Here is a 17,200-nt window from a genome sequence, read left to right as displayed (position 1 = left end):
GATGAATAGTTAATTCAAGTGTTATGCTATGAATATCTAGGACCGAACAGCGCTCCGAGCAGCGGAATTGGCATTACGAGGGAACCACTTTAGACCCATATTTCAAGTGCTATGCGCCAGCTTGTATAATCTCGTAAGCAACGGTTACAATAGTCAGCTATAAAAACCAAACTTGAATTTTCTGAATGAGAGGTATTTATCGCCCATTCAGTCTTGCTTCTTTACCTTTACGGCGCATCATCATTTCACTTCTAGCAGAACCCTGACCTAATATCACATCCTCCAAACGAGATTTTATGTCTGTTGTTTTCCTGTAGTTCTGCTGTGCACCACGTTTGATAGCTTTCTTTCCCTGAAATAAAATTAGTATTTTAAATTGAAAACAATTACAAGGAAGTATGTGTAGAATTTCTGAATCCAGTGTACAAAAAAGTATCTATTATTATTTAAGCAAAATGAATTAAAACTTTAACTCAAATTTTATTAGCATAGAAATAACAGATAACATTTAAGGGATAAAAAATAATATATAATATATATTTTTTATCCCTTAATGATACAGTGATAAAGGTTGTGTAATCAAGATGTATGAATAACATTTAAGTCAACAATACATTATTATTATTATTATTATTATTATTATTATTATTATTCATCACAGTTGAAGGCACTATATTTGGAAAATATACTTGATCAACTTCGAGTTATCACAGCGTGTTTGTCGAATTTCACCACCAATCACTTACACCAAATGTTGAGATTTTGGGGAAGCAAATTAATGCACAAATAATAATAGTGTCAACACAATTTGAAAGATGGTCATACATAAAGCTAATGGAATATTCACAATTAATTTCCATAATGATTAGTGCTCTGTATAATATCATCAGATCTGTATGCTGAAACTTTTAACATCACCTTTTAGAGCACAATAACAAATTTATTATAATAAATTACATATATATTCAGAAACTTCAGTTTTCTGGTACAATTTAATTCGTCCAAAGTTGCTACTTCAAATGGACCTCTTCACTTTGTGTCATTAAGATAAAAAACACTGATTAACATAATAACTTCTTTACTGTATTAATATTATAAAAATTACCTGGCTGACTAGTTTCGATGTGGTGTCTGTCATTGTCCGAAGTCTAGTGAGGTCCAGCATTATCTTCTGGTTTCCTGTTGTGGCGGGTATGTTCATGGTTGTATCGAAAAGGGTGTATGTTTTGAAATTCAGTCGAGTGTTCAGGATGTGGTGTGGGTGTGTTTTTGTATGTTTGTAAATTTCATATTGTTCTAGAGTGTCAAGTTTCTGGTTTTTAGGCTGGATGTGTAGTATTTTCATGTCAGTGTTTATGTTGCTATAGTTGTGACTGGAGTTTGCGATGTGTTCTGCGTAGGTTGAATTGTTGTGTGATTTGGTTATGGCTGTGACATGTTGCTTGTAACGTGTTTGAAATGCTCTTCCAATGTAAAAGTCGTTGCAACTATTGCATGATAGTTTGTATACACATGTTAAGTTGTATTTGTTTGCCTTGTCTGTGTGTTAAGATGTGTTTGTAATAATATTAAAATACAGTAGTAAAGAAGTTATAAAGTCAATCAGTGATTATATAGGAGTAAAAAAGTGTAGGCCTACCGAACAATGAAGGAAAAAAGATAAAAAAAAAACAATTTCATGATTCGTTATTATTTGTTAATATTCAAATAGAATACCAATCGCAAATAATTCTCTTAACTGTACAGCATCACGTCAATCTCGGTGGTCTAGTGGTTACCACCTTTTCATTTTTCCAAAAAGAGCTGCTGGGGACTAAAATTCTGTGTCTGAAAGAAGAGCTCCAAGGAAATTCAATTCTGAAGATGGCACAATAAACCAAGAAATAATATTCTAGCTGAATATGGAGTTGTGTTTTCCTTAATACTGATATTCCTCCTGTAATATTAGTCAAGATGATGTTCTTCGGATATAAATGGGACTCAGAGAGACATTCTGGTCTGTGGTGAATATCAGACTGCTGAGCTTAGGTTCAAGGGGGCTTTTCTAGAGACCAACAGACAGCAGATCAATACAGTGTGGTACAATTTGTAGCTAGCGAATTTGTAAATAGTATTCTTTTCCTGAAAAGCTGCTGAAGAGAAACCATGGTGTAAGATGCAGCCTGTGGGTGATGACCTGGCACTGAGTGTAGAGAAATGAGGAAATTATCTTTACTGCAAATGATGTTGGATGGCACCAAGAAAAGAGTAGAAAGAGGAAGTCTGGCCACAACACTGAGTGCTTCTACTATTTATTTCTACAGCATAGTATCACAGCTTCAATGATTCTTTGCAGATGAAATAATGACAGAGATAGCCTATATGAGGTCTATCAGACTACAATATATACAGCGCTAGTACAAATATGAAACATTATGCTCGTGTTTTGATTATACACATGAATGTCTGGCAGTTTTCATTTAGGTGAAGAGAACAAGGTAGAACACATAACGGTTGCATGTTTATCTTATAACTATGAAAATTGTGTAGGGAATTGTGAAATACTTACTGCCATAACTAAGCACAAATTTTATGAAAAAATGAGATGACACATAGCAATTCTGTGACGTATTTTGCACCTAATACTACAGTTTTATCGTCATATTGAGACTCTAAATGCCTTAAAATTATTGAACAACTATGGATATGTGCAATTGCGTACATGTTATACTAAGCTTTTTAGCGCAAATATTTCAGAACTAACTAGACTGTGATTAGTAGGGCGGTGTAAAACTTCTAAGAGCTAGAAATAATAGAAGTCACTAAATCTTTTGCTAATTTCACAAGAATTTTACTTCATTTTCGAGCATGTAATAGGTGCATATACGTATACCATAATAATATGGAACATAAAATATATTTTGTTTCTTTTAGAAGGAAAAGGGAGGTAAAGATATCTTATTAAAAACTTACCTTATATTCAAAACATGATATGCAGATGTTGAGTAGTTCTAGTAACTGATGTAGTCTTTGTGATGGCAACTCTGTCCACCATTGTTTCATCACATTTTTATCGACATTTTTAATAACCCACAGGAAACAGATGAGTAAATTACGAGTAGTTTCACTGCTTAAACTGTACTTGCGATTCTGAAACATATACATATCCAAGTCTTACCTCTAACTCAAGTAAAGGAAACAACAGAAAGAGACATTTAAACTCCAAAGTCTTTATATTAAAAGACGGTTTTATGTAGATGTTAAAAAATGACTGACTGAGCCACAGTTGTTAATGAGTATAGTTTACAACGAATTAGGACTGTAGAATACTACTTCTTGCCATAAGCCACGTAAAATTACGTATATTTTGAAGTTCTGACTGAAATCTTTTCCATAAGCTAACATTTCTGCAAACTTAATATGTTTGTGGGAGGTTTAGTGCATTGGCTGGTAACCCAGGTTGGAATCTCTGTAGGTTGAAGTAGAATTTGTGTACAGAAATGGCACTTAGTTCCCCTACCTGCATTCCATCATTGCTCCATTAATCGTCATCATGTAGTTCACCTCCCATGGTGCACCAAAGGAAATGTTAAAAGCAGCTGAACGAACTAAATAATTGGTATGTTGCCCACAGATGAGGATGCTCGGGTTAATGACAAGTGCCCATCATTAGATTAAAAAATATTGATATTAAGAATGGGTACAGAGTTTAATGAACACGAATGTTATTGTATAGCAGGATACTGTATATCCTTGAAGCCACTTTTGTAAACACTTACACCTGATGGATGGAAATATTCGGAAATAAAAGATAAAAAGATATATATATATATATATATGGATAGGCCAAATGCCTGCTCTGGAAGTACAGCTGGCACCTAAAATTAACCATCTGTCATCATATTACTCCTTTCACATGCTTCTGCAGATGTAATTGCGCCATTATGATATTAAAGTAACGTTTGAAATGGAATATAATATTTAATATGAAAAATACACTACAAAGAAAGTGAAAGGTTTGCCAAAGAAATTTCCACACTTCTAAGAAGGAAGGCAACAGATTTCGTGCTTTGTAACTATTCAGACAGTGACAGACTGTTACCAGACGTAAGGTCCATGATTAAAATGTCTATATCCAAAATGACCATACCAAAATGTCCTGAGTCATAATGTCCATGGTTGCTAAAATGTCCATGAGAAGTCTATATATAGCACAAATGTGTTTATGAGGTCAATAGTTCAACAATAAATTTCGTATTAATTGTTCATGGTAACTGTGGTACAATACAAAAAGGTGGAAGCGCATTATCTAGCGAAATTTATAAGCTTGTACTTGCTATTTGGGAAAAGGAAATTGTACCAGAACAATAGGAGTCCATAATTGTACCCATTTTTAAGAAGGGGGACAAGACTAACTGTAGTAACTTTCGAGGAATATCACTTTTGTTGACGTCGTACAAAATTTTGTCCAATATTCTTTTGAGAAGATTAACTCCATAACTAGTAATTGCTAAATTACTATAATTTGGTTTAAGAGACCATTACTTGCTTTCAGAATCTGCAATAGTGAAGGGTGCTTCTACATATTCATAAGCTTGTAGAACGGTAAAATAAATACCCAATACAACTGTAAAAAATAGGCCTTGTAGTGTTTGATTATAATTATTTTCTAGGAGACCATGATGTGCTCATGTTACAGGTAATAAATTATTATCTATTAAATTTTATTTATATTCAAGATTTATAGGTTCTATGAAATTATTGGGGATCATCAGTGTGGTTTTAGGCGTAATAGATCGACTATTGATCAGATTTTTTGTATTCGGCAGATATTGGAGAAAAAATGGAAGTATAAGGATACAGTACATCAGTTATTCATAGATTTCAAAAAGGCATATGACTTGGTTAAGAGAGAAGTTTTATATAACATTCTTATTGAATTTGGTATTCCCAAGAAACTAGTTCGATGAATTAAAATGTGTCTCAATGAAACTTACAGCAGAGTCCATATACGCCAGCTTCTGTCTGAAGCTTTTCCAATTCACTGCAGGCTAAAGCAAGGTGATGCACTATCACCTTTACTTTTTAACTTTGCTCTAGAACAGTGATCATCAACTCGCGTATGAATGGGTGTGGGCAGTGCTTACTGTACCGGGCAGAGGACCAGTTTGTAATGTTGCATTGTAGTGAACAGAGGAGGTTCTTGCCATTCATTTAAACAAGAGTTGTGAGGAGCAGAAAACACTTCAAAACGTAGGCCACACTGAAGAAATACAACTTACAGATACATTATTCAACTCACAGTAACGAATATGGCAGATATGAAGAGAAGAGCGTGTAGCATTAATTCAACAATTGAAGGAAAATGAGCTAGAAGTTGTTTAAAATCACAATGTTAGTGAATTGGCTGTGCGACTCAGTTATAAAATTTCACTTGTAATAGTACGAAATTATAAACCTTTTAAAGATTGAAAATTTGAAGAATGTTTAATTACAACTGAAGAACTTCTCACAACAAGTGTAGGAGTTTGAATCTATCAGCTTGTCTCCTTCCACCGTGATGCATCCCATCTGAGGTCTAGCCGAGGACATTCAGGTGCAACTAGTAATTATTTGTCAGTCTGTCATTTGTTGTTCTTTGGCAGTAGATGAAAATGCTTATGTAAGCGATAATCCCCAACTGGTGATTTTTGTAAGAGGCGTTATTGAAAACCTTCAGATTAAGGAGAGCTTTTATATATTGTTCTCATAAGGGATACTACTACTGGTACTGATATTTTCATGTAGAGGCTGTAGAAATTATCTTGGACTTCCTTGGAATAAACTTATATCCTTGGCAACCAATGGTGCTCCTTCCATAGTTGAAAGTAAAACGGGTGTAATAAGGAATCTAAGGGACGAAGTGAAAAGCATTAATGTATCCCATGAAGTTATTTCTATTCACTGCTTTATACACCAACAGAATTCATGTGCAAAACAAATCAAAATGGTGTTATAGATGTAGCCCAGTTGGAAAAACCACCAATACAATTATATCGAAAAGTCTTGCTCATTGTTAATTTAAGAATTTCTTGATGAATGCAATTGCGAGTATGGCGATCTGTCATATTATAGTAAAGTACGGTGACTAAGTCGTGGCAAATTACTGAATAGGTTCTTTGAACTGAGGGAGGAAACATCATCGTTCACGGAGAAAGAAGAAAAGTCTGTATCATAAGTGAAAAATGAAAAAATGGATTTGTGAACTTGCCTTCTTAATGGAATTATCTGAATGCTTTAAATTGTTTTCTACAAGGTAACAACAAGATTATTACACAATTATATGACAGAGTGAAGGCGTTTAATATGAAACCACCTCTAATTATGGAACGTTAGCTTAACTAAAAGGATAAGTTACAGCACACTTTTCAAAATTAACAACAATATAGGCATACTAGTTTCTTAAGACTTTGGATTTCAAAGAATATATTCACACATCATGACGATCTGCACCAGGAATTTGATTCGAGATTTAAAGACAAGGAAAATTTTCACTTTGATTTTCGATTATTATTTGTAATTAGAACTTATTGATTTACTTTACGATAGGGAATTGAAGGACAAATATCAAAACAAAAGAAGTTATCTGACTTTTATATGAACTTTCCATGTCTTAGATTTCCCCAATTGTACAGACATCCATTTTCGGATTCACTTATCTGTGCGAACAGTAATTTTTTTCCTATGATGAAGATAAACAAGCCATGTCATGGAAGCCAAGTATCGGATCACAACTTAAAATGTGCTGTCACATTATGCACTATATAAAGAATAGTTCCAAACGTTGAGAAATTGCTGAGGGAAAAGAGAATTAAACAAATCCCGAAAAATCAGTGCTAATGCCAGTGTTGAGTGGACTGAATGGAGTTAAATTTCTGCATTACTATTCCTAGGGTTTTTATATGTTTTGTTCAACATTTTCCTTAACAGAAGCAGTTTACACATTTACATTAATTGTCATGCATTACCCGAATGATTAACATGAAATGTGTATTACATTTGTAAAATTAATTATAAATTTATTAACTTCTAACTTTGTTGAAAATAGGCTACAATGTTTTTCTTCAAATTACTTAAGATAGTTTATTCAGTTATTTCTATTCAGCCCGTATCTTTTTTTCATCAGAAAACAATCATAAACCTATGCAGTAAATTCATATTGTGGTCCCGCCGCTGAATGTCTTACCTGTCCTGTTACGACTTTCCGCAGGCAAGCGGGCAAGGCTTGATGACGACACAGTGCTCTGAGTTGGGGACCACTGCTCTAGAATACGCCATTAGGAAAGTTCAGGATAACACAGAGGGTTTAGAATTGAACGGGTTACATCAGCTTCTTGTCTATGCAGATGACGTGAATATGTTAGGAAAAAATCCACAAATGATTAGGGAAAACACGGAAATTTTACTTGAAGCAAGCAAAGCAATAGGTTTTGACGTAAATCCCCAAAAGATGAAATACATGATTATATCTCGTGACCAGAATATTGTACAAAATGGAAATATAAAAATTGGAGATTTATCTTTCGAAGAGGTGGAAAAAATTCAAATATCTTGGAGCAACAGTAACAAATATAAATGACACTCGGGAGGAAATTAAATGCAGAATAAATATGGAAAATGCCTGTTATTATTCGGTTGAGAAGCTTTTGTCATCTAGTCTGCTGTCAAAAAATCTGAAAGTTAGAATTTATAAAACAGTTATATTACTGGTTGTTCTGTATGGTTGTGAAACTTGGACTCTCACTTTGAGAGAAGAACAGAGATTAAGGGCGTTTGAGAATAAGGTTCTTAGGAAAATATTTGGGGTTAAAAAGGGATGAAGTTACAGGAGAATGGAGGAAGTTACACAACGCAGAACTGCTTGCATTGTATTCTTCACCTTACATAATTAGGAACATTAAATCCAAACGTTTGAAATGGGCAGGGCATGTAACATGTATGGGTGAATCCAGAAATGCATATAGTGTTCGTTGGGAGACCAGAGGGAAAAAGACCTTTGGGGAGGCCGAGACGTAGATGGGAGGATAATATTAAAATGGATTTGAGGGAGATGGGATATGATGATAGAAACTGGATTAATCTTGCACAAGATAGGGACCGATGGCGGGCTTATGTAAGAGCGGCAATAAACCTGCGGGTTTCTTGAAAGCCATTTGTAAGTAAGTAACTGTGGTAATTGTAAACTATAAGTGATATGTTGTTTTCAGATGGCACATTTAAGTGTGCATTCCAGTCCTTCACACAATTATTCACCATTCACAGGAGATACCTAGGTTATGTCTTTCCATTAGTATTCTCCTTAACATTTCGACTAACTGAGCAAACCTATTTAAGAGCTTATGCTATGCTCAGGTCAAGTATCAATTTGCCGCCAAGGGCTCTCATTTATGATGCAAACATGAACTCAGCTAGACGATCATTTCTTGAAGCCGATGTCAAGGGACATTTATTTCAATACAATCAAATTGTCTGGAGATGTGTAAATGACCTTGGTCTCAGAAGACATTACGATGAGATTGGCAGCTCTGTCAGGCAAGATGTAACTGCTATTATGGCCCTGCCTTTCATCCCTCTTGACGATACTGAAGATGTCTTCACAAATGAGGAGCATCGTTTCAAATCGTATTATGTCCACCGGTGGACAAAATTGAGTTTGATACATTTTCGTGTAGTTTTGGATGCGATCTTTCATGCTATGAAATCTGATTGTATCAAATCGTATTCGCTAACAGTGTAAATGACTGCTTAAAAGTAACGGTTGTTTCAAATCGTATTCAGTCCTTCATAGTGTCTGTTTCATAGCGTATTACATCCAATATTCATGTTATAGAATTGGTATAAATAAAATTAATTAATTACTTTCTTATGTTTTTATACTGACAATCTGGTGCATTTTTCTCGACAATTCTACATATTAAATACGGACAATACAGTTTTTTGCTTGAGAACTGATTTTATAACAGATAGAGAAAATAAAAACCATACTTCTATGTCTGGACAGAAGATCAAGCTGGCAGAGGCTCTGTTGAGTTTGCTTCAGGCCTTTGTGATTTTCTGGAAAAGTTTGAGTTCCCTCCTGATAATAATAGCTTAAGGCTTTTTGCAGATGGCTGCGGAGGGCAAAATGAGAATGCTCAGTTGTACATGCTTTCATTTTCTTTCTTCTTAAAAAAAACTCCTCGGCAGTTAAAGAACGCAACACTGATTTTTCCGGTAAGAGGCCACTCATTCCTCCCCTCTGACAGAGCCTTTAGAGTTTTGAAAAAACACCTTCGAAGGAAATCTGAGATTCTGATATCTAAAGACTATGGCAGTATTTATAAATCTGTAGGTTTCGTTCATATTTTAGGTGGGGAATGGTGTGTAAGAGACTGCAAAATCACTCGGCGAACATTTTAAAAAGATGGGTGGTATCAGTGACATTAAACGAATTGTGTTACGGAAGTCAATCAAAAACGAAACTGTTACAGTTAAGATAAAAATGGAGCCAACATATCACTGTGATGACCCATCCAAGATTTTCAGTCTCATTTTAAAAAAGGGGAAAAGAATGCGTCTTCTTCCTGAACCATCAGTCATTGCACCATTCAGCAGTCTGGATGAAGAAAAGAAGACTGATGTGAATAATTTATTAAGCAAACGTTTTGGGGATGATTGAAGGAGCATAGAAGATTTTGATTTCTTTGCTAGCATCATCACTGCAGATGCTGTGGTAACTGGCAATGAGGACAATGGTAGTATGGCAACTTATGGCCGTTTACAAGAAGGAGGAGGATTCGAGAAAATGTGAAATAGATTCAAACACCATGAAACCAGCCAGATGGATGTTATGAACACCCTGTAGACCTACATCAAAATTTGTTTAATATGTCGATTATTTTTTGTATTAACAAAATAATGTTTTATTGAATAATAACAATAATAATGCTTTTTATGCATACATTTATCTCATTAAAGACGCTATGACACCAGGAAAAGTTATGAACACCCTGTATATCACAATGTTTAATGTGGAAATTGTAATTTTATATTAACAGATGAAGTTTTTCTTTAATAATAACAATAATGACTGCTTATTTTATGTATTTGTCTCATTAAGGGTTTTTGATTACGTACATTAGTATGATTATTGGATCAAAACGTATTAAGTCCAACACATTTTCCTTCAATTTCAAGAACACAATTGAAAAGTGATTTCATTTTTTCAGGTTCCTAGATGTACGCCTCAAGCATAATAACTTCACATTTTTCATTTCATGAAAAGTTACCCAGATTAGGAGTAATCAGTTTTTCGTTGTTTCTGTAAAATTTTGTTTTGTGGACATAATATGGTTTGAAACGATGCTCCTCAAATATAAGTGAACAAATAGATGAGCAAATTGACGACCTAGTTACTCATTTACAAATGAACTATGTCAGAAGCACGGAGAGATGACGAAGGCATGTACCACCAGGTTGGAAGGTACGCAGCATACAAACAACTATGTAGAGTGCTGGCACAAACATTTTCAGCGTCTGATGGTGGTACATCATACATCTATTTGGGGATTTCTAACATGCCTCAAGAAGGAAGAAAACTGCTTGGACAGTTGAATTCTCTCAGGCTCTTCAGTATATTAGGCCATCAGGCTGCATCGAAGGCTCCCACACCACAGTCTGTCCGCTCCTTGTTTACTTCAACATAGTCTTTCACTGCCATTGCTGCATCTGTAGTACTCTTTTGTGGTGTAAAGCCATATTGACTGCCATTAACTAAATTTGTTGTGTACACATGACGTGATATTTTGTTGATTAAATGTTTCTCTAGCATTTTCCCTTCTGTATTCAATAAACTGATTGGGAGGAATTTTGCGGTCTCTGAGCTATTTTCCTTTCCTGGCTTCACTATAGGTATTATTATAGCTCTTTTTCATTGCTTAGGGAAGTTATCACTTGTTAGATAACTGTTATAAATGGCATTCATATATTTTGGAAAGCTTTCAAAAACTTTAAGTAAGATCTTACTCGTGATTCCATCTCCTCAAGGTGTCTTTCTTGGATCCATTCTTCCTAAGACGTATTTTATTTCTCCTTGTGTGAATTCTCGGTCGTTCTGAGTTGCTGTATAGCTGATGTTTTCTGTTCTTACAATTTTGTGATATTCATTGTCCTCAATTTCCTTGTCTTCAGGGACGAAGTAATCCAGCATGCAATTCATTGCCTCGTTAAGGTCTAGTGTAGCTGTGCCATCTGGTTTCGTTAGAGTAGTCAGGTGTGGGGTGCTTCTTGTTTTCCCTGTTGCTAAATGATAAGCTGCATTCCAGGGATCGTTCGATGGTGTGAGACTACAATACTGTTTCCATGATTCTGTTTTTTTCTTTTCTTATGGTTTTCTTGTACTCTTCTTTTCTGCCATATATATTGCGTTTTTCGCTGTTCTCTCAATTCCTAATTATTTTTTGTTTTTTGGTACCATCGTCTTAGTGTGTTTGTCTTTTTCCACATAACTGTCAATTCAGTGGTCCGTGTGTGTGTGTGTGTGTGTGTGTGTGTGTGTGTGTGTGTGTGTGTGTGTGTGTGTGTGTGCGCGTGCGTGTTACATATTAATTTTGCGTAAAATGGCTCATACTGAGAGAACATTGAGGTCATTATTTGTAGAATTGAAAGAGAAATAGTTTTCAAGTTGGACGTATGTATGAAACAAAATGTGCTTACAAAGATAAATCGACACCATATTTACATATTAAAATAGCAGATGAAAGAATATAAAATAGAAATTTTCAATTTTCATGGTATAAGAAACATCCCTGACTAACAGGGTGCTCTGAGACAAATAAGTTATATTGTTTTACCTGTATTCTGTTTGGGGGTGGAAATGAGTGGTCATCATCTTCTTGTGAGGTCTGTGTCACAAAAAATTTTGATAGAAAGGCCGATAAACATCTCTATAAAAAGATACAAGGTAAGCAGATTTTTTCAGCCTACCCAGTATTTACACCTTAGCTTCGCCACTGCTGATACCACTGATAGTAACACATTATTGATAATAATTGTAATGCTGGCAATGATTTCACTGGCTGAATGTTGACCACCTCTCCTTCTACTGTAGTGTAACTTTTATTTGTATTTCTAAATAAATTTTACCGAAGCAACCCAAATGGAAAGATTGAAAAAAAGGATCATAGTGTGAAATTCCACTTTTTTGTGAATGAAATGCTTCTTTTAATGCTTATGTAAACCTAATTTTCAACAATGATTCAGTGAATTCAAAAGTGTCTTGTCTTTTTCAGTATCTTAAAATTTATGTTCCTGGAAGTAAGATGTCCTTAATATGTTGCAGAAAATTCTGTTGCCTACCTGCTGGAAAGTTGCATATGTCTCTGTACTATTCGTCTTCTGCCCAAATGATGATGTCCCAGCTATTGCCATGGCCACCGATTGATTGATTCCACTTTGTGGCTCCATATCATCCAAAGTGGGAGCTACAAGTATGCGGCCTAGCATAAAAAATGCAATTAAAAATTAACCATTTAAAACAATTTGACCAACTTCTATTCTATATTAAAAAATGCATTCATCATACAATTTTCCAAGTACAAGTGAAGAGACTATTTCCACAGTGTCTTAAATCCATGAAATAGCAAACTCTAAATATCACTTTCTTTTTTCTAGTAAATAATTTCAAACAGAGATATCATAAGTTATTACGATGTATATTGGCACTGATTTCCAAAATCTCCCACCACTATAATAAGTAGTAACAGTGTCACATGGCCTAAAGGTAAAGATAATAAAATAATTTAAGGATGGTTTCAGTAACAGTATGATATCTAATGAAGTAAACAATTTATTATATGGAGTCACTGGCATACCTCAGTCAGCTGAGGCACTTGCCGTTGCACTCAAGTGTGGGTTCGATTCCCGCTTGGACTTGGGCTTGTTGGGTTTTTTTTTCCGAGGTTTTTCCAAGCATAAAGCGAATATCAGGTAATCTATGGCGAATCCTCGGCCTCATCTCACCATCACCAATCTCATTGATGCCAAATAATAGAGCAATTGATATAGTGTCGTTAAATAATAAACTAAAAAACATTAATGGTGTTTACATCATGATAATACAATCTTAATTTCATTCAGTCTTCAGCAACAGCAGAGTTATTTACATTGGTTCCACTTGCTGACATGGCATTGCAGGATGTTGTTCAGTAATACTTAGCTTACTCAAAAGTAACTTAACATCTCCTGCCCTGCTATATTCTCTAATGTTTGTTTAGTTGTTCTCTTCTTTAACAGTGTGTGAGAGAACACGGTTTTCCCAAAATAAATGGTTCAGAAGGCCATTTTGCTGCTTGCAACATTCATGCATTTCACGTCAATTTATATACAGAGTGTAAGGGATATAAGTGCCGTCCTTTTCACAGTCATCGGGGACAGTCTACAGTAGCAGTCATCAGAACACTGCACCCTCGGGCTAGCGTCTCTTACTCGTGGACAAGACACTGCCCTAGCGTGCATTCGTGGCTGCTGGTGGGTATGCTGTCTCCCTACCCCTTGTGCATGACAGAGCATATTTCCTTACCCTCCATGCACTATACCCATTTCAGCGACTGCTGACAACCACTAGTCTACAGGATCAAAAAATATTCATGCAACATAAGGTCAAAACTTATTAGTTTTCCCAGAAAAAAATATTTCTTTCCTTATTTTATTTGCGTTATACTGCCTATATCATTAGTAAAATTACGAAAACAGTTACATCTGTAGGTACATCTAGCAAAGTGTTAATATTACTTTAAATATTTGTGTGTTCTATTACGTTTTCGTGAAATTAAATAATAATGCATGCTTAAATTTGTTAATATTCTGGCATTAGAGACATGGCAACGTTCAGCAGGATTTACTCTGCACAGATGTACAGCACAGCTGATTTCAAACTCCCTGTCCATAGGTCTCCTGCCGAGCAGATGGCAGTTCCTAGTACAGGTATTCGATAATCAACTTATAATGCCATTCACAGTTTAGGAATACCATATGTTATTAATTTATGGAGAAAGTCGTCGTAATTTAGGTGCGGCAAGAAGGATGTACCGTCAACATTTTCCGCAAAAAAGGTTACCTAATCAGTGAACATTTGTAGCGGTTTCTCAACGATTATTAGAAACTGGGAGTCTTTTACCCCGTTTCGAAAATCACACAATCAGAAATTTATTTAGAAATGATACTGCTTTATGGAAGCGGGAGATATTAAAATTTCGCATTAGAAAAAAGTTCGTGTGCAGTAAACCATTACTGTTTCTTTTTTAGATGTACACTTAGCGGCAAAAAGAATGGGCTGACTCTTGGTCGATAGAAATGCTAAGTTCTATCATGCGGTTCATTCGTGTAAACATAACCCACTGCAAGGCAGTGCTGTGGTCTCTCTTCATTGAAAGTCGTCTGCCTATAATGTAGTAAACCTTACGAGCAGTGTGTGGCCCAATGGTAAGAAGTCTGACATCCGTACCAGAGGTTGTGAGTTCGCCTCCTGGTATGGTAAAATTATTATTTTTTTTATTTTAACTTTTACTTAATTTATTAGTTTAAATGTGAAATGGCATTTGTTAACGAACTTCGTTATGCCTGCCTTGTAAAAATATTATTGCCCGTCACCTGTGGGCTATTAATAGGTGGGACCTGGCCTGTATAAACAAAAATACTTGTTTCACATCCTAAAAAACAGGACGCATATCAAACACAAATAAATAATTAAATTAACAAAAACAAACAATTTTTTAATATATTAACAAAACAAGGCCTGTGGTGGGGAGTAGTATCTCGTTCACAAACCACCTGCGTCAACAATTGCCCTCATTCTGCGCGGCATAGAGTCCACAAGATTATGGAACAGTTCTAAATTCTTGGCCATCTCCTCCCACGCATCTAGAACTCTGTCCCACAATTCCTCAGGTGTCCGAATGGGTGGTTGTTCTGCCCAATTAGAGCGTAGGATCCTTTGACTGCAGCCCACAAATTTTGAATCGGATTCATATCTGGTGAATTTGGAGGCCAGTCGACTGGGCCGACATCACGCCTCCTCATAAACCATCTTTGAATCCGGTTGGCAGTGTGTATCGGATGATTATCCTGCTGGAAGAAAAGTGTTTCTTCTGGATATTGTTTTCGGGCGGAAGGGATCATTAGGGGAGAGTCGGGTAGTATCGGACATCGGGTAGTATCGGACAGTGCGTTTCTTTCATGTACCACCATATGGTAGTACCTAAATGACATGGTTACGTTTCTCTATGCGACATCACAGAAACGTAACCATTTCAATCAGGTACTATCATCGTGTGGTAGATGAAAGAAACTCACTGTCCGATATTCCCCGCTGTCCGATACTACCCGACTCTCCCCTACATTTGCCAAAATGTGTTCATAGACTTCTGCCGTAAACAGACCGTGGAAGCGTTCCAGAAGTCTTGCCCCATCGTATGACATCCACCCCCAACACGTGACCGTCACGACTTGTTAATTCGTCTCACGAAGTATTAATCATATCGGTGGCCATTCATACAATAAACTAGGGCAGTACTATCGTTGCTATTGGAGACAATTACCTCGTCAGAGAAAATGACATTTCTCCAATCGAAGTCCTGTCGGAGAGTAGCATATGCAGAATGCTACTGGAGACAATTATCTGGTCGGAGAAAATGACATTTCTCCAATCGAAGTCCTGTCGGATAGTAGCATAAGCAGAATGCTACTGGAGACAATTACCTGGTCAGAGAAAATGACATTTCTCCAATCGAAGTCCTGTTGGAGAGTAGTATATGCAGAATAACCTATGCGAACCAGGGCAATGAGTTATTGTTTCTGTGCCATCTTCAAGCATAATGATGAGACAGAATGTTGTATTAACAGATAGCAGTATTGCTTGAAAGAGAGAGGGAGGTTTATTATTTATTAGAGTTTGGGCATATTCTAAGAGATATCGCCACATAATTATAGCTTTGCAAGACACATATGATGGCAAATTTGTAATAAAAAAAAGAAGATTGGGGGAGATTCGAACCTTGAGCTACTACTACCAACTTGTTCAATAAACCAATGCCGTAATGACTTATGCTATTGTGACTGTTAATATCGGTTTGGCATAATATGTGGTTTTCCTGTTCATATTTGCTCTGGTTGATTTTGTATTTATCAATTTTATTATTATTTCACTCTTCAAGTGCCCTGATGTATCTAGAATCAACCCGCCATTCGATTTTATTACATATTTCAGAATCTTAAACAAAATACAGCAAATTTAAATGGTTTAATTATGTGTTACCTGGTGAACTATGGCTTTGACGAGACGAGCATGTGCAATGTTATGTCTCTGGAACTTAGAAATTGTCGGCCGGCCCATTCTTTTTGCTGCTAAGTATACAATAAAAAAAATGGAGCAATATTTTTAAATAAAATGGAAATTTACCGTAAAGTTCTATTAATGAGATTGAAAATTTGTATTTGTTGCTCGTTTTATGTAAACAACAGTTGTCCTGGTCTGCTCCTGCATTAGATCAGAGCATCTGTGTTGCACCGGTATGTCTGTACCCACTTGAGGTGTTCTGTGTATTTGTAAACTCCCTCCTCCCCATCCAGCAATGTTGTCAAACATCTAATATTGTAAACTTTAATAATTAGTTAAATATTGAAATTAGAAAAAAATTGTAGGGACATATTTTCTTCCTTATAACATGAATAATCATCAGTTAAAATAATGGCACTTATACCCTTTACACCCTGTGTATATGTTATGAATGTCATGGCTAACCTTGTATTAAATTACAAATCGAATATTGTATACTGGTTGCTATGGAAATGTTAATTATTAATTTCTTGTTGTGGCCCATACAATAAAGATGGCGCTAAATGAATATTACGTTATATTGTGTAAAATATCTCAGTGTAACTATTATTCATAATTTCACTTTTCATAATCACATATTTAATATGACAAATAATGCTTTAAAAAGTCTGGGATTTACTATTAGAAATTCAAAAAATTTACAAAACACTTCTACATTGACACTCCTTTTTACTTGTCATGTTCGCGCTAAACTGGAATATGCTTCAGTAATTTGGTCTCCCACTTGTAAATTATATAGTAATCAAAGTGAAAAAATTCAAAAACGATTCACAAGATACCTTTATTTTAAAAAAATATCATTATTCGGCC

At 35.5% G+C, this 17,200-nt stretch overlaps 1 protein-coding gene across 5 annotated transcripts in view; it reads right to left on the bottom strand.

The window, feature by feature from the left end:
• Window positions 1–17,200, bottom strand: part of Zir (dedicator of cytokinesis) — a 302,289-nt gene that overhangs the window by 140,262 nt on the left and 144,827 nt on the right. For all 5 annotated transcript variants that reach the window (XM_069836641.1, XM_069836643.1, XM_069836642.1 and 2 more), the window contains 3 exons: window positions 12,355–12,494; window positions 2,953–3,129; window positions 226–352 (listed from right to left, as the gene is read on the bottom strand). In XM_069836641.1, coding sequence (XP_069692742.1) covers window positions 226–352; window positions 2,953–3,129; window positions 12,355–12,494 — 444 coding nt within the window. The remainder of the gene's footprint in view (window positions 1–225; window positions 353–2,952; window positions 3,130–12,354; window positions 12,495–17,200) is intronic.

Source organism: Periplaneta americana, chromosome 10, assembly GCF_040183065.1.
Source record: "Periplaneta americana isolate PAMFEO1 chromosome 10, P.americana_PAMFEO1_priV1, whole genome shotgun sequence".
Taxonomy (NCBI): domain Eukaryota; kingdom Metazoa; phylum Arthropoda; class Insecta; order Blattodea; family Blattidae; genus Periplaneta; species Periplaneta americana.
Note: the sequence above shows the minus strand (reverse complement) of the source record. Positions and strands in the feature narration are given on the sequence as shown.